Genomic DNA, 24,823 nt, shown 5'->3' with positions numbered 1-24,823 from the left:
ACACAGATGGATAAGCCATTCTGTTTTCTCATAACACAAATGACAATCAACTCTGCTTTACAAAAGCATTATCGATTTTTTCCTGTCAAAAACCGCTTCTCATTAAAATAGACTTGATTACATTATTTACCCTGTGGAGGTTATTGTGCCAGCTGTACTATAGAGCAGTGTCTTTACAAGTGGGGCCCTTTTGTTTGCATTATATATGTGCACAAGGACGCACAAGAACAATAATTGATGAAGGTAACGTGGCAAGAAGTGTAGCAGCGTGTCACCGAGGGCAGCGAAGAAGAAAACTGCCAGCAAGAAGCAAATGTAAACAATACAGGACTTTACGTGTTCAAGAAATCAGCTTTCTTCAACACATAGCAAGCTTGATTTTGTTAGCATGCAAAAATATTAGATGGGCAATTTGCACATTATATATTATATATATGTTTCTGTGCTGGTTAGCATGATGGTCTTTTGTAATTAGCGCAAATGTGATCTTGGTATTGACTTACATGAATCAATACTTTAAGGAGCTAACATTTTTTATCATGCACAAACACAATCTGTTCAAAGATAATTATGGTATATCACAACGTGGGTGTTATTTTCATAGTTTTGGCTGGACTCATGGTTCAGAGAGTTTGGTGCTCAGAGATCTGGGAAAATGTCCAGCAGCGTTTCTGCATTAAAAACTGACAGTGTGGAAAAACATGAGCAGTCAGCCAATAAGACAACAAGCCAACAGTTTCGCCAGATTATCTAAAGCACTTAATTTGGTGGTAAAACCAAAAGGGAGTCCACCTGTAATGTTAGCAGTAATCCACAGCTCATAAAATTTGGAAGCCAGTCTGTGAAGTGTGAGGGATGTTTCCAGCTCGGCACCTCCAAACCAGTTCGGCTAACATGGGGATTTGTTTGAAACCTGTCTGATCATCCGACTGCGCATGTTTCTTATCTTATATTCTTTTGGACCATTCCAACATCTCAGCAGGCAACATGGTGAGCTCACTGATCTGAGGCCAAAACAATGTATATAAAATCTTTAATGTACTGAAGTGAGACAGAGCTGCATCACTGCAGGCTCTCTTGGCACCATATTGCACATAATGCACAATAGGTGAGCTGAGTTTAGACAGTTTTACCCATCACCTCCTTTCTGTTCATAGGACGCTGGCTCACGAGGATACAGAAAACACACGCACACTTGGGAGGTTAACCGGTTAACAACAATAACAATTACATGAAAATGCTTTTTGGCATTAAGCCACATCGACAACCATCAAATCACTGCCCCGTGGAGTATCATTTCAAATGTTCAGTCACTCATCCCCTGCTTCGCCCATGTTTCCCCGCTAATCCCTCCACAGCTGAGCTAGCAATACAATGTTTCCGTCTCAGCAGTGAATCAAATACCTTGTCCAGGATTTGAGCCAGCAGCCTTTTGGAGAAGTAAGACCTCTCTCATATCATCACTTATCACCCCAAAGCAGTCTCACCAGCTCACAGGGTTTCTCTCTGCACACCACCATGGGGAATCTGGTGTGAAAATGAGGCACGCTATGTCACTGTGTTATCTGCTCTCCCTCCCTACAGAGACACAGGCAAAAAATGCCTCTAATCTTTAGATTTATTTGCCTAAAATTGTTAAAAGCTGTTTTTGGGAGAAGCTTCCTAACTGTTTCCCTCGCTGCACTTGGGAGGTTGACCCTGAACCCCCCCCTCGCTCCCATCTCTCACCGTGACTGGCGTTATGTCCAGCACTGAGCCGTTCTCTTTGCGCCCGCTTCTCCTTTTCATCAGCATCGAAAGGAGGATGGCAAAGTTACTCCATCAGCAGCAGGGGGATGGAGAGCTAGCAGAAAATAGAAAAATAAAAAGCCGGAGTGGCTGGACTGAAAGGAAAGTGGGTTAAGAGGGGCGTGATGGATGAGGCTGGGAGCTTTCCTGACTCATGGCCTGCTTTCTCTGGTGACTAATGTGGTCAGTGACATCTCTCTCACTTCCCCTCAGCCACCCCCCATCTCTCCACCCCACCTGGGATTCTGGTATCCAGCCCGGGGCGGAGCAGCACACAGGATCTCACTCCCACTTACCACGTCTGGATCACCAAGTCCCAGCTTAGACAGTGTGGGTTGTGTGTGGTGCTGAGGTGGGGGCTACAACGGGCCTTTGGGGTCAACCAAAGCGTGCCTCCCTGTCTTATTTACTGCTAAAGCTCTGGGAGGGACGTGTGCACTGGAACGTAGTGAGACCCTACAGGAAGACAAGATAAGAGCTGTATATTTATCTCTCTCCCCGCTTATGTTTTTAAGGCTTCTATCACAGGCTTTTAATCCATTTCTCTCCCATCTTCCTTTTATATGTGACCTCATTTTTGGGTTGCTTGCAGGTTCGAGTGTTTGGCCGATCTGTCAGACTGATAGCAGTCTTTTAGTGCTATAGGAGAAATATTTTTGAAATATTATGAATCATAATATGGAATTGAGTTGTAAAATTACAAAAATATTTACAATACTAATCGCAAGGCAGATTGCAAATGTAACTCATAGTTTAAATTCTCATTACTGTGCAGTCCATTGTGAGGAACATGTACCACACAAATGGACATTTACCATGCATTGACTTTCACAAGCAGCAGATAGTTTAATATATAGTGAAAGGTCGTCTTATTATTGCTATATCTCTTATGTAGAATTTCAGCCCTGACAAATGCAGTTTGATAACATATCTGATGGATGATCATGACCTGCATAATCTTAATGTTGCATAATCGAGTTTTGCAGTAATGTGCATGAACTCCTTTCACATTATCATGCTGTGTCAGTGTCTTGTTACAGATGGGCTTTTGGTGCATTTTGTATAAATATAGCATATGTGAATAAATAATTAATTTCCAGCAAGCTAAACTACATATAAAACACTGCCATGTTTTTATTCTGTTGAAACAACTTTCAGCATGAGGTATAGACGACGTTTGTGTCCCAGACAGGTGTTCCGTTAGCAAGCCAGCAACACTTGTGCATATGATAGAGGTCACCTTTGCTCCTGCAGCAGGCTCAAACACATATCAGGTGTTGAGCGGAATTGATTTTCTGAGGTCTGCTGTCACAGAATCCCGGTATAGCTCGGAAAAAAAGTACAGCGGCATTCGACTGGATGATCAGCTGACGCAGTGCAATGAAAAATACAAACTTCAAAAATGTAGGTCAAAACCCACATCCGCATGTGTTGAGCGTGAGTGTGCAAAATAATCTCACAAAAGACTCATTTGTGATTTGTGTCTCATTAGCAAGTCCAGTTTGAAGAGCAACGTGAGGCACAATAACCGCTCATTGGCAACCAATCGCAGCTCCTCTCTTTGATGATGCACACCAGTTGGCCTGTGAATTGTGCCTTACAGATGGCTGTCCACAAGTGTACACAGACACATAAGCTGCCAGCACACACACACTGAAGCCTGCTCATTGCTATATAAGTGTCTACTCTGGTGTCTACCCTTGGATGTTTTTACTTTATTTTAATTTCAAAGAAGACCAGGACCAGCGGCTGCCAGCTACAGATCTGAAGTGTGGTCAGATGTGAGTGTGTGTGTGTGTGTGCTGCACTGGACTTTGCCTTTGCCCTTTACAGCTATCAGTTTTGAGAATGTGTGTGTGTGTGTGTGTGAGCAGAGACTCTTTGATGGAGGATGATACAGTGCACAACAGTCAGGCTGGCCTTTTGAGCAGCCAGTTCTGAAACACACACACACACACACACTCAGTGAATATTTCAGAAGAACAAGGTTTTGCCTGCCCTCTGAACTTGCGAGCCACACATCTCCAATCTGCCCGGCAGCCACGCCCATCCCAATGTGACACACATACATGAACGCTCGCAGCCGTGTGGGCTGCGTGCCACAGCTGTTTGAGGACATAAAAATGAGATGACAGACTTTTTTTTTTTCCACTCTCGCTTTTGTGCTAATATAGAATGCAGAGTTTGTGGAAAATGGCTCCTGTATTTAAATGTTCGAGTTTGTAAAAGGAGTTATAGAAACACGGTTTTCCACAGCACTGGGCTGAGTCTCTTTCCAGCTTTTACTGTCTCAATGGATTACTTAGAGGATCAAGTTTGAGTCAGGCACGGATTTCAAGAGTTAAGCATAGGGATAATTATTCCCTTTCTCCTTAAAACGGGCCAAGGATGGCCCTACTCCTTCAGGGCCAGCTAATGTACTCACTCCATGCTTCACACTATTTAACACAGCTGCACATGTTGGAAACGTCACAGCTTTCAGAGCGTTCTTAGCAAGAGTTAGATAAAGACAGAGGCACCCATCACGTGTCTCTGCCCTCATCCACAGGTGGGGGGCACAGTTTGAGCTGAGATCTGGAAATGATTCTGTTTGTGTATGTGTGTGTGTGTGTGCAGCCATCTGACATAATCTCGCACCTCAGCGTGCACTTGGCCTGACCTGAGTGCTGGCAGAGGACAAGCATCTGAAAATATGCTTATTCTCTTCCCACCCTCCCTCCCTCCCCCCTCGCCCTTGCTCGCATGCGCTCACACACACAAACACAATCGAAAAAAGCGGTACCAGTGCAAAGCTGGCTAATCCTGAGACACCTACATGCATTTGACCCCATGCAACCCTGCCACACATCACCAGCACAAGTGCAAAGCTGACCTCTGACATGCTCGTTCTTACATGGCTAAATCAATAGAGGCAATTAGTTTCTCCTTTCTTCAGCAGCATTGTTACAAATCCCAGCAGAACATGTTTAAATGTCCAAACACAGCAGGCTACTCAGACATTTTACTTATTGGTTCCAATCTTTGCAACTGAAAAAAAAAATAAAAGAAAGCACAAATGAGTATTTAGGTCACACTGCAATCACTCCCCTGCAGCCTTAATGTGCATTATCTTGTCCACATCATCTCATATGATCATATTAATCCCTTTAAGCGGTTAATGAGACCGAAGAAGGAGAAGGTATGAAACTGTAAGCCGTAAGCGCATCTTGGCATTGCTGGGCTTATCATGCCACAAAGGTGAGAGTATAAAAGAGGAAACCAAGTCTCCTCAGCTGATGCTGATCATCTAATCTAGTGCACCCTGCCTCTACAACAGGCCCGCACGTTATAACAATAAAGATTCAGATGACAGCGCCCAGTTTGAGCTGATCATCGGCTCTGCTGTTAATTGCATTCTTCACAGCGTCAGTCCACTGGCGCTATCACCCTGCCCTGTGCGGAAACTGAGCGCTGCGAGCCCCGCAATTAAAAAGGAATCAAGAGGCACTTACCACTTACAGCAAGGAGCGGCGAAAGCAAGGTGCGGGGTCGGAAGTTGTCAAATAATTGTTTGCTTCTGTCGTATGTGTAAGAATGTCATCGTTTGGGTTTTATTTTTGCTGTGCTGGTGTGCAGACGGCGGCGCGCTGGACGGTTTCTTCGCTCAATGCTGCTGGTCACACGGCATCCAAGGCGCGGTGAGAGACGCGCTGCTGTGGAGAGAGGAGAGGAGAGGAGGGAGGGAGGGAGGGAAGGGGAGAGCTTGCCGAAAGCGGCGTGGCAAACAGCGACAACGTGTGGCCTTGTGAGGGGAGTGCGTTTAAACGCTGTTGAGCTGATGATTCACATCAGCAGGCTGATAGCGCATGGACGCCTGCGCTAAAAAGCCTGGCGCAGACAGCATGGACTGCTCCACATAGGCTCCCTTCAAGTCAGGTACCACAGAGGCGCATGGACGGAATAACCCTCTCGGTGGCTATGGGGCAACAAAAAAAGTTGTAGGCCCCTATTGACCCCCCCCCCCCTCTCTGGTAATTTAAACAGAAATGCATTTGGAAATATACATCACATAGCATTAAAAAGTTAAAGATGGCGTGTGCAAGCTTATGATGGGAGAAAAAAACCAAACTAACTTTTTCCTCCTGTTTCCAGTCTTTCTGATAAGCTAAGCTAACAGTCTCCTGGCTGTACAGATTCATGTTTAATGGACAGACACAGGAGTGGTATCAATCTTCTCATCTAAATGTCAGCAAGAAAATGTCAAACTCCCTTAAGTTGCTGCTCTTATGGGCCTTGTGTATTTCAGTGGCTACTTAGCCTTAGCATGCATATCTTCTGCAAACTTATGAAGTCACCACAAACCATGTGAAACACAATGGGCCCTGAAGGTCAGGGGCCCTAGGGCCCTAATGCCTTGCACTGGTGGTGATTCAGCCTCGCAGAGGTAATGCATATTTGCACACAGAAGCTACAACATTTAATCCACATGTAGTGAGCATGATAATATTACTGGTGTTCTAAAGGTGTAAAGTTTCTTCATCAGTAGACCTAAAGCCATCTCATCCAAATATCTCATCAGAGAGTTTAACAGCCAGTGCCTTCAGGGCAAGTAAAACAGCTGCTTTTGTTTTGCAGCTAAGAATGATTCAGGAGGCAGTGCCACAGCAGAGCTTCACAGATGCCATTTTTGACGGCGATCATCCTTTTCTGGATTTTATTGTAAACTCAGCTTGCAGCCTCGAAACATGCTTGAGAAAAGTCATGCATCACATTATTGCTGTCATGCATTATTGTTGCTCGATCTGCACTGCATCACGGCACTGAAGTCGTTCAATGCTGAAGAAACAATAAAAGCAGACAGGCTTGCTAAAAAGTATTTGACATTTGTATTAAATATGGAAAAGCATGCAAAACAGTCTTTCATAGTTTGATGCAGAATGCCTGAAGACTGCGTTGAGCATGTTTCCCCCTCTGCTGAGGGATCATGCAGCACCGTCCACATGCACAGATGAAATCAGTGTTATGAATGTAATGTAGTGAAACTTTCTGCCCAGCCTCTCAGTGCCACTCCAGGTCAAACGAGCCAGGCCTCACCCACTCTCGAATACAGCACATAAATTCTCTACACCGACAGTATTTACTCACTAAAGTGTGTTATTACTGTCAGTGTGTGGAGGTGCACTAATATAAACCCATAAACATCTGCACAGAAACCCAGGTCCAGAACCTTGCAGGTGAAATATGTGCCACTCAGTCACCCATGCGGCGAAGCACTCAAATAGGCATAAATCACAGGCCTTGGATCAATGCCCTATTTCTTATAGGCGAGCCGCTGTGGCACAACACAATCAATTCTTGTTCTCTGCTGCAACAGTGAGGAGAGTCGACTGGAATCAGCCCCCATCAAACATTAATACCAGCACTGAATCCGAATCAGCTCATTGGCATTCTGTAGGCAGAGGGGATTCAAGCGGTGGTAAGAGCATCTGTTGCTGTCGTCAGCCAACGTAGTGACCACAATCGCTGTGTAATAGCAATGTGTGCATTTAGGTGGTGTGCATCATTAAAAAACGTTGATCTGGAGAAGACAGCCAGGGAGGAGGAATTTGAATAGCTGCAGGCAGAGGTCATAATTCATAGGATTGATCTGTTCAGAGCTCTGACACACATACACGGGTAACAAGACAGACAACCCTTATTGCCCCTATGTGAACGCTAAATGTATTCAAGCACCATATACAGTGTACGTGTAGTCCATGTTGCTGGAGTCAGGTCATGGTCAATTGAATCAGAGTACAGATTATGATCATGCGACTGGGTTTGTGTAAGCTATGGTTTTCACAGGAGGGTGGGGCAGGTTGCCGATTAAAGCAGGAGGAGGAGTGTGTGCAGTGCACGACAGGTGTGTATATGTGTGCGTGTTTGTGTGTTCATTTCAACTCAAATGTCATTTCTCAAAATCCAGGCTCCCTCCTGGGAATACTGAGCAATCCCCAGGAGGGAGGGAGGGAGGAGGAAATGACTGCATTCATAAGTGATATTCCTCGCTATTCAACACAAATGAGTGAAATGTAATAATTTCTTTTAATGTGATTGCATCTTACCCCATAACCTTATAGGGGTCTTAACACACTCCAGAGTGATTAATTGTCTCAAGTTAAAACATTCTGCGCCTGGCTGAGTGTGTGCAGGCATCCACAGACTCATCCCTCATCTTTAACATTGCTCTGATTCCACTCTGTGCTGCTCATGCATACATTACTTAAACACAGGCAAGCTGGTAATTTAATGCCAACGGTTAGTGATTAAATCTGCTTATTTGCTGTTGAGGAAACAAGGACTCACGAGTGCTCATATTTCTCGGCTAGAATTATTTAAGAGTCACCGGATGGCAATTTAAACAAGTCTCACGGAAGTGAGCGTGCAAGTGCCTTTTCATGAGATAGTCTCTTCTTCAATCGTTCATTAATCTGTTGAATTATTTATGTATTATCTGCTAGCAGGAGGTGGGTGGGAGGTTAGTGCTGACAGACAGCGGAGTACGAGAGAAAATTGCTGGGTTGCACTCTGTTGCTGGCAGTCAGAGCTTTTACTTCAGTGAAAGTAGCCTACTAATACTGATGAAGTCCTGTATTTGTATGTAAGTATGTATAATATGGAAAATGTACTTTAATGGTAAATGTACTAAATGTGTAAAAATGGTCCCTGCATCCGATATATGATTGAATTATTATTACTCATGCATCAATGTGTAAGCAGTGTTTTGCTGCTGTAGTTGGTTGAGAGCTGCAGCTAATTATTATTTTCAGTTTTGGTTATATGGATTTATATGATTATTTTCTCAATTAATCTAATGATTTTTTTGTTTGTGGACACATAGAAAAGTGAGACACACCATCATAATTACCCAGAGCCCAAAGTGCCACTTTTATGATGCTTCTTTTGTCCTACCAACAGTCCACAATTCAGTTATTAAAATATTTAAAGCTTGGTTCCAGCTTCTCACATTTGAAAAGTTGGAACCATTAAAAGTCCATGTAATGGTACTTTTTGAATGGAAAATGACTTAAATGATTATCAAAATAGTTGCCGTCATCCGAATCATCCAAATGATTGATTAATCAACTAATTATTTTGTCTCTACTTGCATTTACTATTGGTTTGTTTATTTCTTAACAAAGCAGCAAACAACATAAGTTATCATAATGTCGTAGTGGAGTAGAAGTATAAAGTAGCATGAAAAGGAAATACTCAAACCACAAATTCCCCAAATTTGTACTTTAAGAAAATCTACTTACTAACACGCCATTACTGCTGCAGTTAATGCTGTGTTAAATGTGTAATGTTATGTACAGCACCTTTGACCTGGCCATGTAGATATTAACTGGATGATTTCGCACACATAAACTCACAGTGAGACACACACACATACAGGAGGCAGCAGCAGCAGCTCAGTTTCACCTCTTGCTGATATCACAAACTCCCCGTCAGCTGAAAATATGCTCCAGTCAGCAGAGCCGTCGCCCCTATAGCAGCAGAATAGCTTATTGCTGTCTCTTTGTCACCGTATTCCTCTTCTTGTGGTCCCACCGGGTGCTCAACACCTAATGAATACATATTGAATAGCTTGCTCACTCACTGTCATCTGTGCATCAACACACTTTCCTCTCTTTTGGCGGATGTGGGCTTACGAGCTGGTGTGGATGGATGGATTTAGACGGACGGGCCTGGCTTCGCTTATTTCAGTGTCACATTACAATCCACGGAAACAGAGGGAGAATAACACCCACAAACTACCTCTTTATAAGTTAGTCCGAAGTCCTAGCATCTGTGCTTCAGTAAAGGAGTTTTGTACAGATGAAAGTTTCCAACCCAGTTCAACGCATGTTTTTTTATTGTTTCGTTGCGATAGATTATGTTTGATCACATAATCGTGCAAATAAATCTCAGAAACTTTTATCATCCACTGATCAGTGAAACAGTAAATGGAAAAAGGTGAAACTATTGAATGATTCAGTTCAATCCAACCTAAAAGACATTCAATCATCTCAAAAATAGCACTTTATAGTATAAGACACATTCAATCCATCGAAAAATATGTACTGTGTATTGTGCAGCTGTACATGAAGCACACCTTGCATATATACAAAAATCTTCTATGGACCCAAAGCAAGTTTTCTCTGTTAAATGTATGTTAAAAGTATCTGAACCTAAGCCATATCTTAAAAATGAGTACAATGGCTTTGGTTGAAACAGAAGCACAGTGCAGAAAAAAAACTTTACTTCGAATAAATTATGTTTATTTCATCTTGCAAACCTTTCCCACAGCATCAAACCACCAGCATGTCAGCTGGAGGAGGCTTCAAAGGGATCTGGCCTAGAGTGAACCTCTTAGCTCTGAACTGATTCAGTTCCTCTGGAGTCAGTTTGCCTTCAGGTGAAAACAGACTGTCTGTTGCCCCGCCGGCAGACCCGGCTCCTGCTGCAGCTGGAGCAGTGGATGCTCCAAACCCTCCACTCGCCTGTCCAAAAATACTGCTGTTTCCTGCTACAGCAGGTGCTGCAGCGGGTGCAGCCCCGAAACCACTCCCAAATCCTCCTGCAGTGTTTGCTGCCGTGGAGAAACTGAACCCTGAGGCAGAGCCAAATCCTGAAGTGGCTGCTGACGTGTTGGAGGTCGGTGCACTGAAGGAGAACGAAGAGGCCGAAAGGGCAGGGGAGGCGGCAGAGGAGGAACCAAACCCAGAAGGAGGCTGTACAGGAGCTGCTGAGGCACTGCCAAAACCTGTTGAGGATGATGGAGCCACTGAGGAACCAAATCCACCACTTGCAGCAGCAAAGCTGAAAGTGCTGGCCTGGGCTGGTGCTGGAGCCCCAAAGCCTACATGGTCAGAAAGATTTCAAATGAACAGAGGAGCAATGTCTTGTATTGATCTGATTACCTGATCAGCATATTCAGAGTGGACAAGCCAATTACGCAAACCTGTTTCCAAAAAATTTTTGACAGTGTGTAAAACAAATACAAAACAGAATGTGATAACTTGCTTATCCTTTTTGACATATACTAAATTGAAAGCTATATACAAAAACAGTATATTTAATGTTTTACCTTATCAGCTTCATTGATTTTTGTAAATATGTGCTTATTCTGAATTTGATACAGGAACATGTTGGGACAGGAGCAACAAAAGACTGGGAAAGTTGTGGAATGCTCCAAAAACACCTGTTTGGATCATTCCATGGGTAAACAGGTTGATTGGTAACAGGTGATAGTATCATGATTGGGTATGAAAGGAGCATCCTGGAAAGGCTCAGTCGTTCACAAGCAAGGATGGAGCGAGGTTCACTTTGTGAACACATGATTGTATAAAGGACATTACTGCATGGGCTTGGGACAACTTCGCAAAACCACTGTCAGTAAACACAGTTTGTTTAAAAGTAATTGCATTCTGTTTTAACTGTTTAACCCAGCATCCAAACTTTTTGGGGGATCAGGTAAAATCATCTGATTTTATTTGATTCTGATTTTTTTTTATTTGCCAGACTATTTCTTGACTGGGCGCAGTCACTTCCTCTTGTCCTTTTCAATAATTAAAATTCTAAGTATTTCCCAAAATGCTGATCTATTGCCTTTCACTTCTGCTCATACAAAGAAGCAATACTTTATCTTCACCTTTGTTTCCAAAGCTGGATGTAGAGGATCCAAATCCAGTGGCTGTCGATGAATCAAAGCCAACTGAAGATGCCTGAGGTGCTGGGTTGCTTAACTCTGCAAGCTGCAAGGTAATTAAATAAGACATGTTCACTGCATTTATAAATACTCCTTTATTAATATAGATGGGAGTGCTGTTACAGTAACTGTGTGTCTCACCAAGGCTGTGCGGGTGGCAGGATTCATGACTTTCAGTTCCTGCACTCTGCTTCTCCACTGGTTGAGTAACTGATTGACACCATTAACCTAAACACATGAAACGGGACTTTGTCAGGTTCTTGCACATTCTGAAATTCCTGCAGTTACGTTTTTAACATCCTCACAAATGGCACACTACTAATTCAAAGTCATGTGACAAACACACTGAGCTATCACCCATCATCTTTACTGAAAGGAATACTCGTATACACAAAGACAAAGAGCCAAGTCTCACAAGTTCACAGAAGCCTTTACTTTCTTATTGGCCTGAAGACAAATATTAGGCATGACATTAATGACTTCCACTACACTTACATAACTCTGCAGATCCCCTGAAGCTCTGGTAGAGTAATACTCCAGCCTGAGCTCTTCTGGAGAGAGATCAGTGAAACCTATGGACAAGAAATATCAAACATTTTTAGGTCTTGTCTCTTGATGATAGGCCTATCATTTACAAATAGTACTGTGACTGTGCACAAATGATGACAGAGATCATGTGATTAAATATACATTTGACACAGACCAGATAAAGATGTCTTGGAGTTAGCGTAACACGAGAAGCCCCACTGCCCTGAACTCTCCCAGATGTCCATGTCCAGCTGAATGAGCTCCCTGGGTGAGACAGACATCAAATGATTTAATTCCGTATGACAACATTAATTTTGATGCCACACAACTTTGATATATATAAGGAAACAGCAGACTCACAGCTTTTTCTCATCATCTTCATCACCAGCTGCGACCTGCTGTCCTCCTCTTCCTCCCCTGTCAAAGGTGTTGAGCCCTGAAAATCTGTTTTGAGTGGAGAAACTGAATTCGGAGGCCTTCGCATTATCTCTTCTCCCTCCACCTCCTCTGCCCCAGTCATTCCCTCCCCCTCCTCCTCCTCCACCTTGACCCCAGTCATCGCTTCCACGAGAAGAGAAGGATGAAGGCTGGATATAGCCTCCTTTTTGCTGGGAGGGATTCACCCAAACTCTGTTTCCAAACCCTGAAACAAACATGCACACCAATACTAGTGAATGGTGAGGAAGTAAGGGGTTAATGCTAAGACCATTGCAATTACAAATGTACAACTGCAATTTCTACCTACTATACAATTAAAGCATACATGGTTAACATGGCTGTCTAACCCTAACCCTAACCCCTCAGCCGCCACTTTTAACAAATAGCTACCTAATTCAATGCACACTCCTGCAATAAAGCTTCTTCATTGCGGTTATGAGGTTCGCTTTTTGTTTACAATGTGTATTTCGAGGACAGTGCTTTTGAATTGGACTGTGTTTTACTAAGAGGTGTTTAGTATAATCTTATTCAGCCAATAATAAGTCCGTTGACATTAAGTTAGCTAGCTAACGCTAACGCCACAACTCTGCCTAGCAAGTTCGCCATTAAGTAGTCAACGCAGTTTACCATACAAAAACAGCTATATAATTATTTTGGGAGGTGTAGCTATATTTATTTCTCCTTAATGTTATATCCACCTCCTCCTCTCGGCTGCTGCTGAGCAGAAGAGCGGTTGTAGTTGTTGCTGTTGTATCCTCCACCTCCTCCTCCTCCACCACCACCTCTGCTTCCTCCCCTCGGATGTTCATTCCAACACTTTTCGCCGTAGCGACAACGGCCCTGAAGAAAAAAATTGCATACTGTCATTTTCACACGGTTTTGATTCTATCAAACGCAACGTTTCCACTCCAAGCTGCCAAACACGATCGCTACTCGGCAGTGTTTTCATGCGCGAGGAGCCGGTGTCGCAGGATATTTACGTCATCGCTCACTGTCCTGCCTCCCGGCGTCAACGGCGACCCCACGTGGCGGTTGAGTGAATTGCAACGGCTTCTCCAGGACGGTTTCGGTCACATCACATCTGGTTTGCATCAGATACACGCTGAGCAGGAACTGTGTTTCATCAGATCACAAACTGCTAAATATATCAAAGGTCTTACATCACACATCATATCAAAATGTGACAAATGACCGAGTTCTTGAGCTTGTAGCGTGTGTTTTAGTCTAAAGTAGGTTAACCCTGTAACATTTCTGTGGTAATAATGTGGTACCAGAAAAGAGGCTGATTTGCTGCACACAAGGTCCTACACACCCACACAGATGTCTGACATGATTCTAGGTAATTAGACTCCTCAATCTGGGCAGGGCTCTGCAGGATGTTCCTGAGATCACCAAACTCTGCCCCCACAGTTGCCGATTCATCACTGTAGATACACATTGCTGGTTTGGCTGGATTAACTTGTTAGGGGTCCCTGAGGCAAATATTTGTTGTTGGGCATGGGGTTGAGAGCTATTTGCCCTCTTTGCCAGGTTGGTTATCCAGCCATGCCAGCTAGGTGTACCAGATAAACATGCACCTGAGTGCATAAAATAACAATAATAAGCAATGGTGTCAGTTGTCCCACCTTAACAGGTGCGGCAAACATTTTCAGGGACAATTTCATGGCCTGTGAACACATGCACACATTGTACTGGGAAGTGGTCTAACCAGTCATAAGTGAAAACCTGCGTGGGTGCGTCAATGTTTGAGCATAACTGTCTTCAACTCTCCCCATCATCACCCAATATGTCAAATGCCACATCAAAGACAATAAAACACTGGATTTACTGTATGCAAACACCAAGGATGCTTACTGCTCTCCAACCCCTGGGGACAGAACTGAGTTGAAGAGGGTGCAGAGGGAGCTGAAAAGAGAGATCAGGAAAGGCAAGGAGAGCTACAGGAGGAAGCTGGAGGAGCGCCTGCAGAGGATCAACGCCAGAGAGGTTTGGAGGGGCCTGAAAACCATCTCAGGCCACAGCAGTGACAACGGCAGGGGCCCTGAATCTGGAGACCGGAAAAGGGCAAATGAGCTGAAGCTGTTTTGTAACAGGTTTGATTCTACCCCCGTTCCCTCCCCCATCCACCAAAGCCCAGACCAGACAGCGTTACCTCTCAGCATCCCCTCCCTTCCCCCCAGTGAATCCCTGACACCAGCAGCTCCGTCTTCACACCACTTCACCCCCCTCCAATCCACATCGCAGACTTCGAACCCAGCCCCCCTCCTCACACAACAAGAGCCACCCCCCTGTCCCCCACCCGGCCTCTACATAACAGCTGATCAGGTGAGGAAGGAGCTCAAGAGGACAAAGATGAGGAAGGCTACCGGCCCTGATGGCATCAGCTCCAGACTGCTCAGGGATTGTGCAGAGCAGCTCTGTGGAGTTGTTCAGCACATCTTCAACATGAGCCTCAGCCTGGAGAGAGTTCTTGCCCTGTGGAACCTTCCTGTGTGGTTACAGTGCCAAAGACTGTGCATCCCAGGGAGCCCAACCACTTCAGGCCTGTAGCCTTAACTTCCAACCTGATGAAGACACTGGAAGGATTATACTTAACCATCTTCGTCACCTGGTGGGCAGCGAGCTGGACCCGCTACAGTTCGCATATCGACTAGGCATTGGTGTGGAAGACGCCATCATCTACCTGCTCCATCTCTCTCTTTCCCACCTGGAGAGCGCTAGTAACACAGTGGGGATTGTGACATATATATGTGTCTGCTGGGGCTGTGAAAACTCTGAGAAGGACAGGAAGGGACACAATAAACTGGTCGGGAGAGCTGGCTCTGTCCTGGACTGCCCTCTGCACACTGAGGATGTAGGTGAGAGGAGGATGTTAGCCAAGCTGACATCGATCGTGGACAACCCCTCCCACCCCCTGCATGACACAGTGGGGGCCCTGAGCAGCTTCTTTAGTAACAGACTGTTGCATCCAGTGTGTAAGAAGGAACGCTACCGCGGGTCCTTTATTCCATCATCTGTCAGATTATTCAACTCTGGCATCACTTCACAAAGGACTGTGCTGATGTTGTTTGCCATATATGTATTTTTTTTTTCTCGTCATTTATGCCATCATACGCTCATATGCTTACATTTTGTGCAATATTAGATATTTTTTACTGTTTTGTATATTTTTTTCTTCTGTGCAATAGTATTAACACTATTTATTATTTTCAATCTGAAGGCAGCATACATTTTTTTCCACAGCTATTGGGGCAATATATATATATATTTTTTTTCACATATTTATTGTATATTTCTCTACATATTTTTTCTTTTATATAGTCAAAATTTCATTTTGCTTGTATAATATGTACATATATAGTATACTTTTTATATCTCTCTGTTGCTATTTTTTCTTCCCACTGCTATCACATGCTGCTGTAATGCCCAAAGTTTTATCTTATGTTATCTTATCTTATCTTATCTTATCTAATCTTATCTTATCATAAAGCTTCTTGCACTCACTTTTCTTTGACAATGAATATGTTGCTAATATCAGACAGATGCTGTTTTGGGATCTTAGTCAGAAAATTCAAAATGAGCAAAGCTTTTCAGTAAAACTGGAATGAAGTGGAAGTTTACAAATAAATAAATGTTAAAAGCTGTTCAACACAGAGCACTGGGGTAACCTCAAAAGTACACACTTTCCTTCAAAATTTCCAGGACTGATAAATACAATTTCTCATTTTGCATGTTTGGGAGATACCATTCATGGAGTATTAAAAGCTTTATTTGTCATTTCTGTAAGACATATGATACACTTTGATAAAACAATGACACAGACAGAGAGTTAAATGCAAAGACTTGATGTAGTATAAAGTAAACAACAATAAATAATTGTAGCTTAGTATCAAAACATTTTACTGCATTGTAAGACAAAACAGCCTTTTGGTATTCAATGCCAGCATTTCAATTAATCTATATAGTTATATACTATATAGATTTTATATCTGATGTTAATATAATATATAATATTCTTGATAAATAAAATTTCATAGCATATCTGTTGACTAAGAATTGTAGCAGCAATAAAATGCATACTCATTCAAAATAAACCTCCTAACAAGAATAGGCATGCAAGACACAATGTTCAGTAAGCCGAATTAATGAATACTGTGATCTTCTTCGTGTATCATTGGGCGTGCATTCAATTTTAGGCTTGTGGTTAATCAAAAAACTTGAAATTTGTGGACATTTAAAATATGTATGTTAACAAATCTGAACAATATTACTTACAATTGTGTAAGTGCCTCATCAAGTATCTAAGCTCCTTAATGGTTTATAAGTTATGAGTTCATCTATGAACCATTTCAGAAAAAAGTAAAGTGAAAAGTGTTTATCACATAAAATATATATATATAAATTTTTATATAAAAATTTGATATGTTTGCTACGTATTAAAATATATGTGTGAATAAAAATATAATAGTATTAAACAATATAGAAACATCCACGATAATAAGAAGAAGAACATAATACTATATAACTATATAGTTTACAATAAAGAAAGAAAGAAATGGACAGATTATTACTCATGAAAAGAGGAAAGAAAAGTCCACATGCAGACACTACTTCTACTTCAGCCCTTTGCTGAGCAAGGTCAATCCATGTATGCTGAGATAGAGGACCAATAGCTGAACTGCTGCTTTCCCTTCTGCCTCCACCCACAGCGTGTCGGAGTCTCTCCTCAGCGTCACACTGGTGGAGCTGAGCAGCTGCTCTGCCAGCTGGAAGGCCTGGCTGTCCTGCAGCAGGACCGGAGGACACGGGATGGAGAGGGGCTCGCTGCTCTCCTTTAACCTGCACACCTGGTGACAAAGACGGATAGATATACACATGGATGGGTTGATAAATAGATAAGTAATGCTTTGTTGGAAAGCGATGGTGTAAAGGTTTAAATCAGACTTTTCTTAACAAAACAGTGTGTAATTTTGGGTAATACGCTTTTTCACTTTCTTCCCAGGAGTGAGATTGACAGGTTGACATTTCTCTCATGTCTGTGCAATAAATGTGAAGCTGCAGCCCAGCCAGCAGTCTGTAAGCATGTAGCAGGTCAGCATAAAGACTCCAAACAGGGGGGAAAGAGATAGCCTGGACTGAGTTGCAGATTCCAGGAAGTCACAGGAAATGTTGCTTTTAAATTAAATAAACAAGATCTCATTTGTTAATCTGTGATCTTAACAGGGCCGATTGGTGGATTTTGTTATGTTTGGACAGAGCCAGGTTAGCTATGCTAAGCTAAGATAACTTCTCATTTAACTCTCAGACAGAATTTGAGTGAGCGTATTTCATGCAGTTAAACAATTCCTTTCCTTTTTTTGCCTTTCCTTACATTTTGATTTGACAATCAAAATTACTTGACTTTTTTGTCAATGCGAAATTTAAGTGTTTTAATAATTTTCCCTCATTACTGACAGTTTTTGCAGAGGTAAACTCAATTAACAGTATATTCAACTCATGTATGACAGTCGCCGGTGTTGGGATGTGCAGTAAATGAAGTTAACTTACAAGTGTGTCAAAGGCCTCCAGAAAATCAGGACAGGTCTCACTCAAGAGGCTCAGAGTTTCATCAGGCAACTCTGCAAAATCAGCACATAGAACACAGAACAAGATTAAAACCTCATCCTTCTTGGGTGCTACCTTGTTCTGCTCAAAACACTGTGAGGAAATTGTTTACAGCCCCCATCAGCCGGGAGTGCGCCCTCACCTTCCATGGCGCTGACCAACAAGTGAGCTGCATTCAGGTGAGCGGGGACGCCGCCCTGGCTGTCCTCAGGGGGACAGTCTACGCCGAGTTGGTCCAGTATGGCTGACACTAGTTTTCTCTGACTCTCCGTCAGCTCCTCGTGCTTGGCCATATCGGGTGTCTCACCACAACACAAGTCCTCCAGCTACCAGAGAGGGGTACAGAGAGGGGGGATGGAGAAAACAGATGTGAAAAAGAAAAGAAAAAAGCAAAGACAGATTTTTGCTTCAAATAGACTCTGATTTTGGAAGACTGTGTGCGTGAATAAGCATTGGGGCCATGTCACTGTATCACTCACCACACACTGCAGATATGACAGAGCAGTTCCATCGCTTAGAGTCTCTTGGAGTCCCTTAAATAAGGCACGTCGCACTGACTGGGCCAGCTCGGCCAGTGGAGAAAGGTCCATCTCCTGTGATCCTGCAGAGACCCGCAGAGACTGCATCACATTTAAACTGAAGCTACAAGCAGAATTTGGCTGGTACAAGTCTCAGTCACCCACTGTGGAATGATGGGTGCACTAAAGCTTGATTGATGTGGTTTGAAGGAAAACCGCACCAACGGTCGTCTCAGCCAGCTGCAGCTGGACAGTCAGCTGCATTCCTGTGCAAAGCCCTCCCTTTCCCTCGATCATATTCTCCAAAAATCTGCATCTTTTTTTTAATGACCGTGTTTATTTTGATACAGATCAAAAACCAGATGCAAAAGAACTTACATCTAAACATTTTAAAATAGCATATTTCGAGGATTGTGCAACCCTTTTTGACTTTTCTCTCATTTTCAGTTTCAGTTGGGAAGAACTGCTGTTGGTTTACAGCTGAGTGGGTGAATTAGGCAGGATTGCACTGGACAATCACTTAGAAATCTGAGAATAGAAAGCTTTCCATTTGGCAAAATTACAAGATAATAGCATTGTGTTCAAAGTTGCAATAATTTCACGTTTATTTGTATTATAGTTAGTTTTAGTTCCATTGTTTGCTGTTAATGTGAAGCTAATTCCAATTATTTTATAACCTGTCAGGTAGCCTCTGAATTTCCCCACCAGGATCAATAAAGTTTTATCTTAACTTATAATTATACATCATCATTTATTGATTAGATTAGTATTTCTAATCTGAATGTGCAAAGTGACAAGAAACAAGAAGTTATCAGTTAAATGCAGTGGAGTATAAAGCATAATACTTCAGTAAATATATTTGGTTACTTTTTCACCACTGTGGTTGCTCATATTCCAGAGCAAAGAACTTATGCAACTGCGGATGCAACAATTCATTGAATCCACAAAGCCATTTATAGTAAAAGAAGCAGAAAACCTACGTCAGCTCATTCATTTCACTCCCTTGTGTTTCACTTCCTCGTGCAATTAAATCAACAAAATAAAAACACAAAGAAAATATGGTGAAATGAATACGATAAATTATTTCTCATTAATAAGTAACTGGCAAAATGTATGAATGAATGGACACAAACCATTTTGCAGTGCACCCGAAGGTCCTTTTTCTTGAACCTTCTCCCCATTGCACTTGCCGTCCACCATACTCAAGGACTCATGAGATGGCCAGGACAGTACGGTCGAGTCTGCCTCAATGCCTCCGATTGTGCCAGGCTGGAGGCATATATCTGGAAATACACACAATCAGGTAAACACACAGAGGCAAGTTAGGTACCGGACACAAAGGTGCACAAGCATATCAGTAGACATAATCAAACCACATCATAGAACATCAGCCTGTGGGATGTTAAAATCATTAACTAACTGCAATTATGAAAGGTTGTATCATAGACACTATGCAATCCACTCTGTCCACATGTTAATCCGCAATTTGGTTCATTTCTTATGCAGCATATTTAAGATTCAAAGCTGCAACATATTTCCCAGTATTTCTGAGATATGGCTGCATTTGTGGTCAGTGAGAAGAGTGCAGTGACATTGTGATTCAGTTTCCTCTCCAGACACTTGTTTTTGCAACACATCAATCTCAGTTTGCTTCCCTGTAACCACACACACACACATGCACACACGCACACACATGCACACACGCACACACATGCACACACGCACACACAAACACTCTCACCATAGTGTCCATTCTTTTTAATCTCCAGTTCTAAGATGCTGTACGCAATGACTGTTCCAGCTGGGATCTCCAAGGAAACATCACTGTCTGTCTCAATGTCGTTGGTGTCCTTCACACACACCTGGGAATGGACGGAAACACACACACACACACACGCAGGTGATTTAAAATCTGATGAAAATGAAATTTTTGGGTTGAAGAACTGATATTTGTGATGCTTAAAGAGAATTTAACCAAGAAACAATTAAAATTTCCCCCAAGAATGTGACACTACTGTAATGACAATATTAACAATAACAAGAGTATATGATCCGCTGAAATGGATCTCGCACACACACACACACACACACATACACACACACACACACACACACACACACACTCAAGCCCACCCACACCCACCTTAACAGAGCTCCCCAACATGCCCACCAGCCCGAGCACCCCCTGAAAGGTGCACTGCTCCTTTTTCGTCTGGGTGACGGAGCAGGAACTGGTGGTGAGGATCCTCTCCTTCACCACCACCAGCACCTCAGAACGCTTCTCCAGCTGCTGCACCAGCTTGTGCTGCATGTTCACATGCCTGTTGCAAAGAGGAACTGGTTTTGGTCGACAGCGGCAACACAGTGTACACTACAGTGTGTGTGTAGCATTTTTGCAGTGTAATTTGTCAGCTATTATCAGACAGCTATGAGTCCATTCACATCAGGAGAGTGGGATTCGAAACAATCCAATCACAAGAAACACGGACAGACCCAGTGCAGTGTATTTAAGTAAGATGACACCATTGAGCTCTGTGGTTACTACATTTGTAGTGTTCATCCCATCGGTAATGAACTCGTCACCCCGTCACCCTCTGCTGACTAGCTGCAAAGTGTAAAAATTATTCAACACCTGTCGCTGGAGTCACGCAGCAGCTTCTTCACATCAAGCTCCTCTTTCTTCAGCGTGCCAAAAGATGATTGGAGCTTGGAGGAGCCGCAGCCCTCCAGTGTGACACTGACAGAGCCAGCCTCGGTGTCCACCTTCCCAGAGATTTTGTCTCCAAACGTCCCCTTGTAGGTCAGGAATTCTGTCTCAGACACTCCTGATTAGACACATGGCGTTAGAATATATGTGAACATGTGTTAGAAATGCTTGAGTGTGAGAATGTCAGCTTGTGTCTTACAAAAAGGTAGCTGGCATGGAAATAAAATATCATAATCATACATGAGTAATTTCTAATCACGTTGCATGATGATGATTTTTAACACAAACAGTCAGTACGTGCACACCTACATACCAGGAATGAGCATCTTGTCACCCTGTAACAAGTCACTCAGAGTGAAAACTGTTGGTTGGTACTTGGGCTTCTGCCAGAACCAGATACGGTTGCGCTTAACAACTAGTGCCATGGGAACCAGTTTGTGCGAGTCATTTACTCTGGACACGTGGATGAGGCTTCCCTCAGGGTCAATCTGACGGACGAAATTGGCAGTGGCTTTGGAAAACATGGCTTCAGCAGATGAGGACTGCAGACAGCTGGAAAAGAGAGAGACTTTTGAGGCAGTTCAATTTGACCTTATTTTGTCCAGTGAAAGGCACTGAGAGCAGAGCCCTGATGTGCTTTGACTTAAACCGCTGAGGGTGATTTCCACTTGGTATTTTCCCCAGTTTTCCCTTCTAGATGAAGTTGATGTAAGTTTTGAGAAGTCTCGATAAAAGCCAAGAAGACCCTGCCTGTGTGTTGGCAACTACTGTGTTACCCCACGCAACCCCGAGTCCTGCAATCAACAGCAAGCGGTGACTCACAAGGTTTAAAGGAAGTCCCCCTGCATGTTGTTAACATATCAGTATGACCACACACATGGAAATACACACAAACACCCTGACTCGTTAATTCTGCTGGCTCAGCTTTCATAGTTTAGATATTTAAATCAGGCGTGAGGGAGATCTGTGCTGTGTGGGATGAGGGGGAGAGAGAAGAAAAGAAAGTTTGAGCTGCGGTTTGGGGAATGCTAGAGTTAAACATAAGAGCGCAACGTTGGCTGGAGGACAGAGAGAGACGCCATTTAGGGGAAATGATTATTAAACAGAAGGGATCTCAGAGCTCTGACGCTTTCCTCCTGAACGAAATAAAGAACGCCACCACCTTCTCACACATATAACACAAACCCCTTCACATGGTCTCGGAGCGTTGAGTCATTTGGTCTGAATTATTTAAGAGTTGTTGTAATGTCAGCGGGGACCTTTCTCTAACCACAAACTCCAATTCCAAAAGCTCAAATATGCTGTTTCTAAATATTTTATGTTTCTTTTGTTTAGTGTGATCTGGACCAAGGAAAGAAGAGAAGGGGGGGAAAAAAAGGCATGATAAAAGCAACAACCTTTTTTCTAACCACAGCATCCACATGCTTAAAGTGACATTTGTGACAAATGTATAGCAGCAATGTAATGGCAAACATAATGTTTTCTTAAATACCTTTGTGTTTAAACAAAAAGCAAACAATCAACCTCTGCTTTTTAGTAAGTGGTTATCTATAAGAGGTACATTAGAAGTTGCTGTAATCACCGTTAAGATAGCGTGACGTCACACACTATGAAAAAGTTTCTAGAAGTAATAGAACAGACGGCAAGTAGCGGAACAGACAACAACTTCCAGTCAAAACCTTTGCCAGTATGAGCAGCTTCAGCGGCTTTGGCTCCCAACACATTCCTGCAGTGTACAACTTACACACAACCGCACACACTTCACGTGTGCCAGCGCGCGCGCCTCTTTCCCGGCAGCCCACTTTCTCTAATGTAACCAAGCTGCAGTGGCTGAGAGCCGCGCGTGCTTCCACGGTGAGATCAGTTGTGCACGCGCCTTAAAGTCTCACTCATGACTCGGATTACGAATGACAGAATCATTTGTCTCGCGCCGACACGCCGACAAACCCACCCAGGAGAGAAATGGACGCGTTGCTCACCTCTGACGATCTCACAAATAACTCTCCAAGGTCAGGATTCGGCGTCGCGGCTTCTCACAGGGCTCCGTCCGTCCAGTTGTCACTCCTGGAACGTCACCGACGTTGCCATGCGTAAAAGTGGACCGAGTCGTTGAAACGCAGACAAAAATAGTCGTCCGGACGTAGCCTCACGGTGTCGGTATAAAAGTAATATCTGGCGCGAGTGAAGCGGATAATGTCACTGATAGCGGCAGCGGTCTTTTAGAGCTGTGGCCGCATGGTGGGACACTGTTTGACTGCACACTCTGCGAAGCACCGCTTCCCCTCCCACTCTCGCTGATGGGTTAAATTATGATCATGCGAACTCTGGTACCCTAATTGTGTGTGTGCGTGCCCGTGTGTGTGTGTGTTTCAGGACATGAGCAGACTTGCCTCTTTCTCTCTCTCTCTTTTTTTTTTTACTAAATTGAGAACGGAAATGCTTGCAAACTGTCCCTTGCTTCATTCATGCTGTTTTCTGAACATGTGCGGAGCAGTAACCAGACTGGTTTTTGACAGCTTCACCACATCCGATTCAATGAACACCTGTGCAGCCAGTGAACTTATCACGCGGCACGACATGAAAAATCATTTCACCTTGAATCACCCAAACAGCTCAGGAGCCAGCAAAACGTGTAGCAGCGCCAGATGTGAACATCATGCTGAAAGAGTGGTACACCCTGAGCCGGGTGGGATGTCCTGAAATGGGAGGAAATCCCCCTTGACGTGAAAAGAAACCATATTCTGTGTCAGTGCTGGTGCCATCACATCATATGTGGGGGTTCAGATTTAAAGTGAACTGATGTGAGGACTGGAATTGGAACAATGAGTGTATGTGTGAGTGGGTGGGTGTCTTGGTTCACGACAGGCTTGCCAGTGGTGATAAGCAGTCACTTTGTAAAGGCTGACAGGGCGTTGTCACTCAGATGTAGACAGTGTTGGGAGTGGCTATCTAAAAATAGCGTTAAAGTAATGTATTACTTTTTGCAGCAACAAGGTAATGTAGTGCACGATTAAGATTTTGGTGACAATATGTGTTATGTAATGCATGCATAATGTGTGTGCCAGTGAGTGAGTGTGTGTGTTTCACCAACAGAGTGAGATTGTTGGAAAGTGAGGACATTTTGGCTGGCTCTCACCAGCCAACCTAATGTGTGTGTGTACCTCTGTGTGGGCTTGTTGTTTTGTATATTTGTGGTGTGGGGTCCAACAACTTTGTGGGGAGGTTTTAATGTATTCTAGCCTACTCATAACAGGTTTTTGCCTAACTTTGCAACTGCTGTGACCCCTAAGCATGGATGTACCAGTGACAAGAACACTTTCATTTGGACTCCTGCAGCACAAACCAGTTTTAAGGTGGTCAAGTGACTCCTTGTGGCCAGTCCTGTCCTTACACTGTTTGATCCGACACTGTATTGCAATATCCAGCGATGCATGTGGCTGTGGACCTGATGCACAAGACCAGCCAGATGGCACAGAGAAACTTGTGGCTTTCGCTTCCCGCACACTGGCTGGAACAGAGCAAAAGTGCTCT

The 24,823-nt window shown here is 43.4% G+C and overlaps 2 protein-coding genes across 2 annotated transcripts; both read right to left on the bottom strand.

Moving 5' to 3' along the window:
* Window positions 1-10,045: 10,045 nt before the first annotated feature.
* Window positions 10,046-13,411, bottom strand: nup42 (nucleoporin 42). Its single transcript, XM_041955759.1, has 7 exons — window positions 13,162-13,411; window positions 12,386-12,668; window positions 12,201-12,289; window positions 11,993-12,069; window positions 11,639-11,725; window positions 11,441-11,543; window positions 10,046-10,648 (listed from the first exon to the last, which is right to left on the bottom strand). The coding sequence occupies exons 1-7, from the start codon at window positions 13,328-13,330 to the stop codon at window positions 10,098-10,100; spliced, it is 1,359 nt and encodes a 452-aa protein (XP_041811693.1). The 5' UTR covers window positions 13,331-13,411; the 3' UTR covers window positions 10,046-10,097.
* A 2,874-nt stretch (window positions 13,412-16,285) lies between these two features.
* On the bottom strand, window positions 16,286-23,536 carry LOC121619904 (gasdermin-E-like). Its single transcript, XM_041955844.1, has 10 exons — window positions 23,272-23,536; window positions 21,606-21,844; window positions 21,218-21,410; window positions 20,729-20,906; window positions 20,327-20,447; window positions 19,719-19,868; window positions 18,547-18,668; window positions 18,210-18,393; window positions 18,011-18,081; window positions 16,286-17,310 (listed from the first exon to the last, which is right to left on the bottom strand). The coding sequence occupies exons 2-10, from the start codon at window positions 21,814-21,816 to the stop codon at window positions 17,077-17,079; spliced, it is 1,464 nt and encodes a 487-aa protein (XP_041811778.1). The 5' UTR covers window positions 21,817-21,844; window positions 23,272-23,536; the 3' UTR covers window positions 16,286-17,076.
* Window positions 23,537-24,823: the final 1,287 nt, after the last annotated feature.

This window comes from Chelmon rostratus, chromosome 16 (assembly GCF_017976325.1).
Source record: "Chelmon rostratus isolate fCheRos1 chromosome 16, fCheRos1.pri, whole genome shotgun sequence".
NCBI classification, from domain to species: domain Eukaryota; kingdom Metazoa; phylum Chordata; class Actinopteri; order Chaetodontiformes; family Chaetodontidae; genus Chelmon; species Chelmon rostratus.
This window is presented reverse-complemented; position numbering and strand designations above follow the sequence as displayed.

Bases quoted from the DNA above. Each gene is read 5' to 3' on its own strand.
- LOC121619904 (XM_041955844.1), bottom strand. From the start codon at position 21,816: ATGTTTTCCAAAGCCACTGCCAATTTCGTCCGTCAGATTGACCCTGAG. The intron at 20,448-20,728 runs GTGGGTGTGGGT...GTCCATTCCCAG, and splicing joins TGTTGGGGAGCTCTGTTAAG to GTGTGTGTGAAGGACACCAA. The intron at 18,669-19,718 runs GTTTGTGTCCAT...GGGTCTCTGCAG, and splicing joins TTCGGGTGCACTGCAAAATG to GATCACAGGAGATGGACCTT.
- nup42 (XM_041955759.1), bottom strand. From the start codon at position 13,330: ATGACAGTATGCAATTTTTTTCTTCAGGGCCGTTGTCGCTACGGCGAA. The intron at 12,070-12,200 runs GTCTGTGTCAAA...TCTTGTCCATAG, and splicing joins CTCCAAGACATCTTTATCTG to GTTTCACTGATCTCTCTCCA. The intron at 10,649-11,440 runs GTGAAGATAAAG...CTGACCATGTAG, and splicing joins ATCCAGCTTTGGAAACAAAG to GCTTTGGGGCTCCAGCACCA.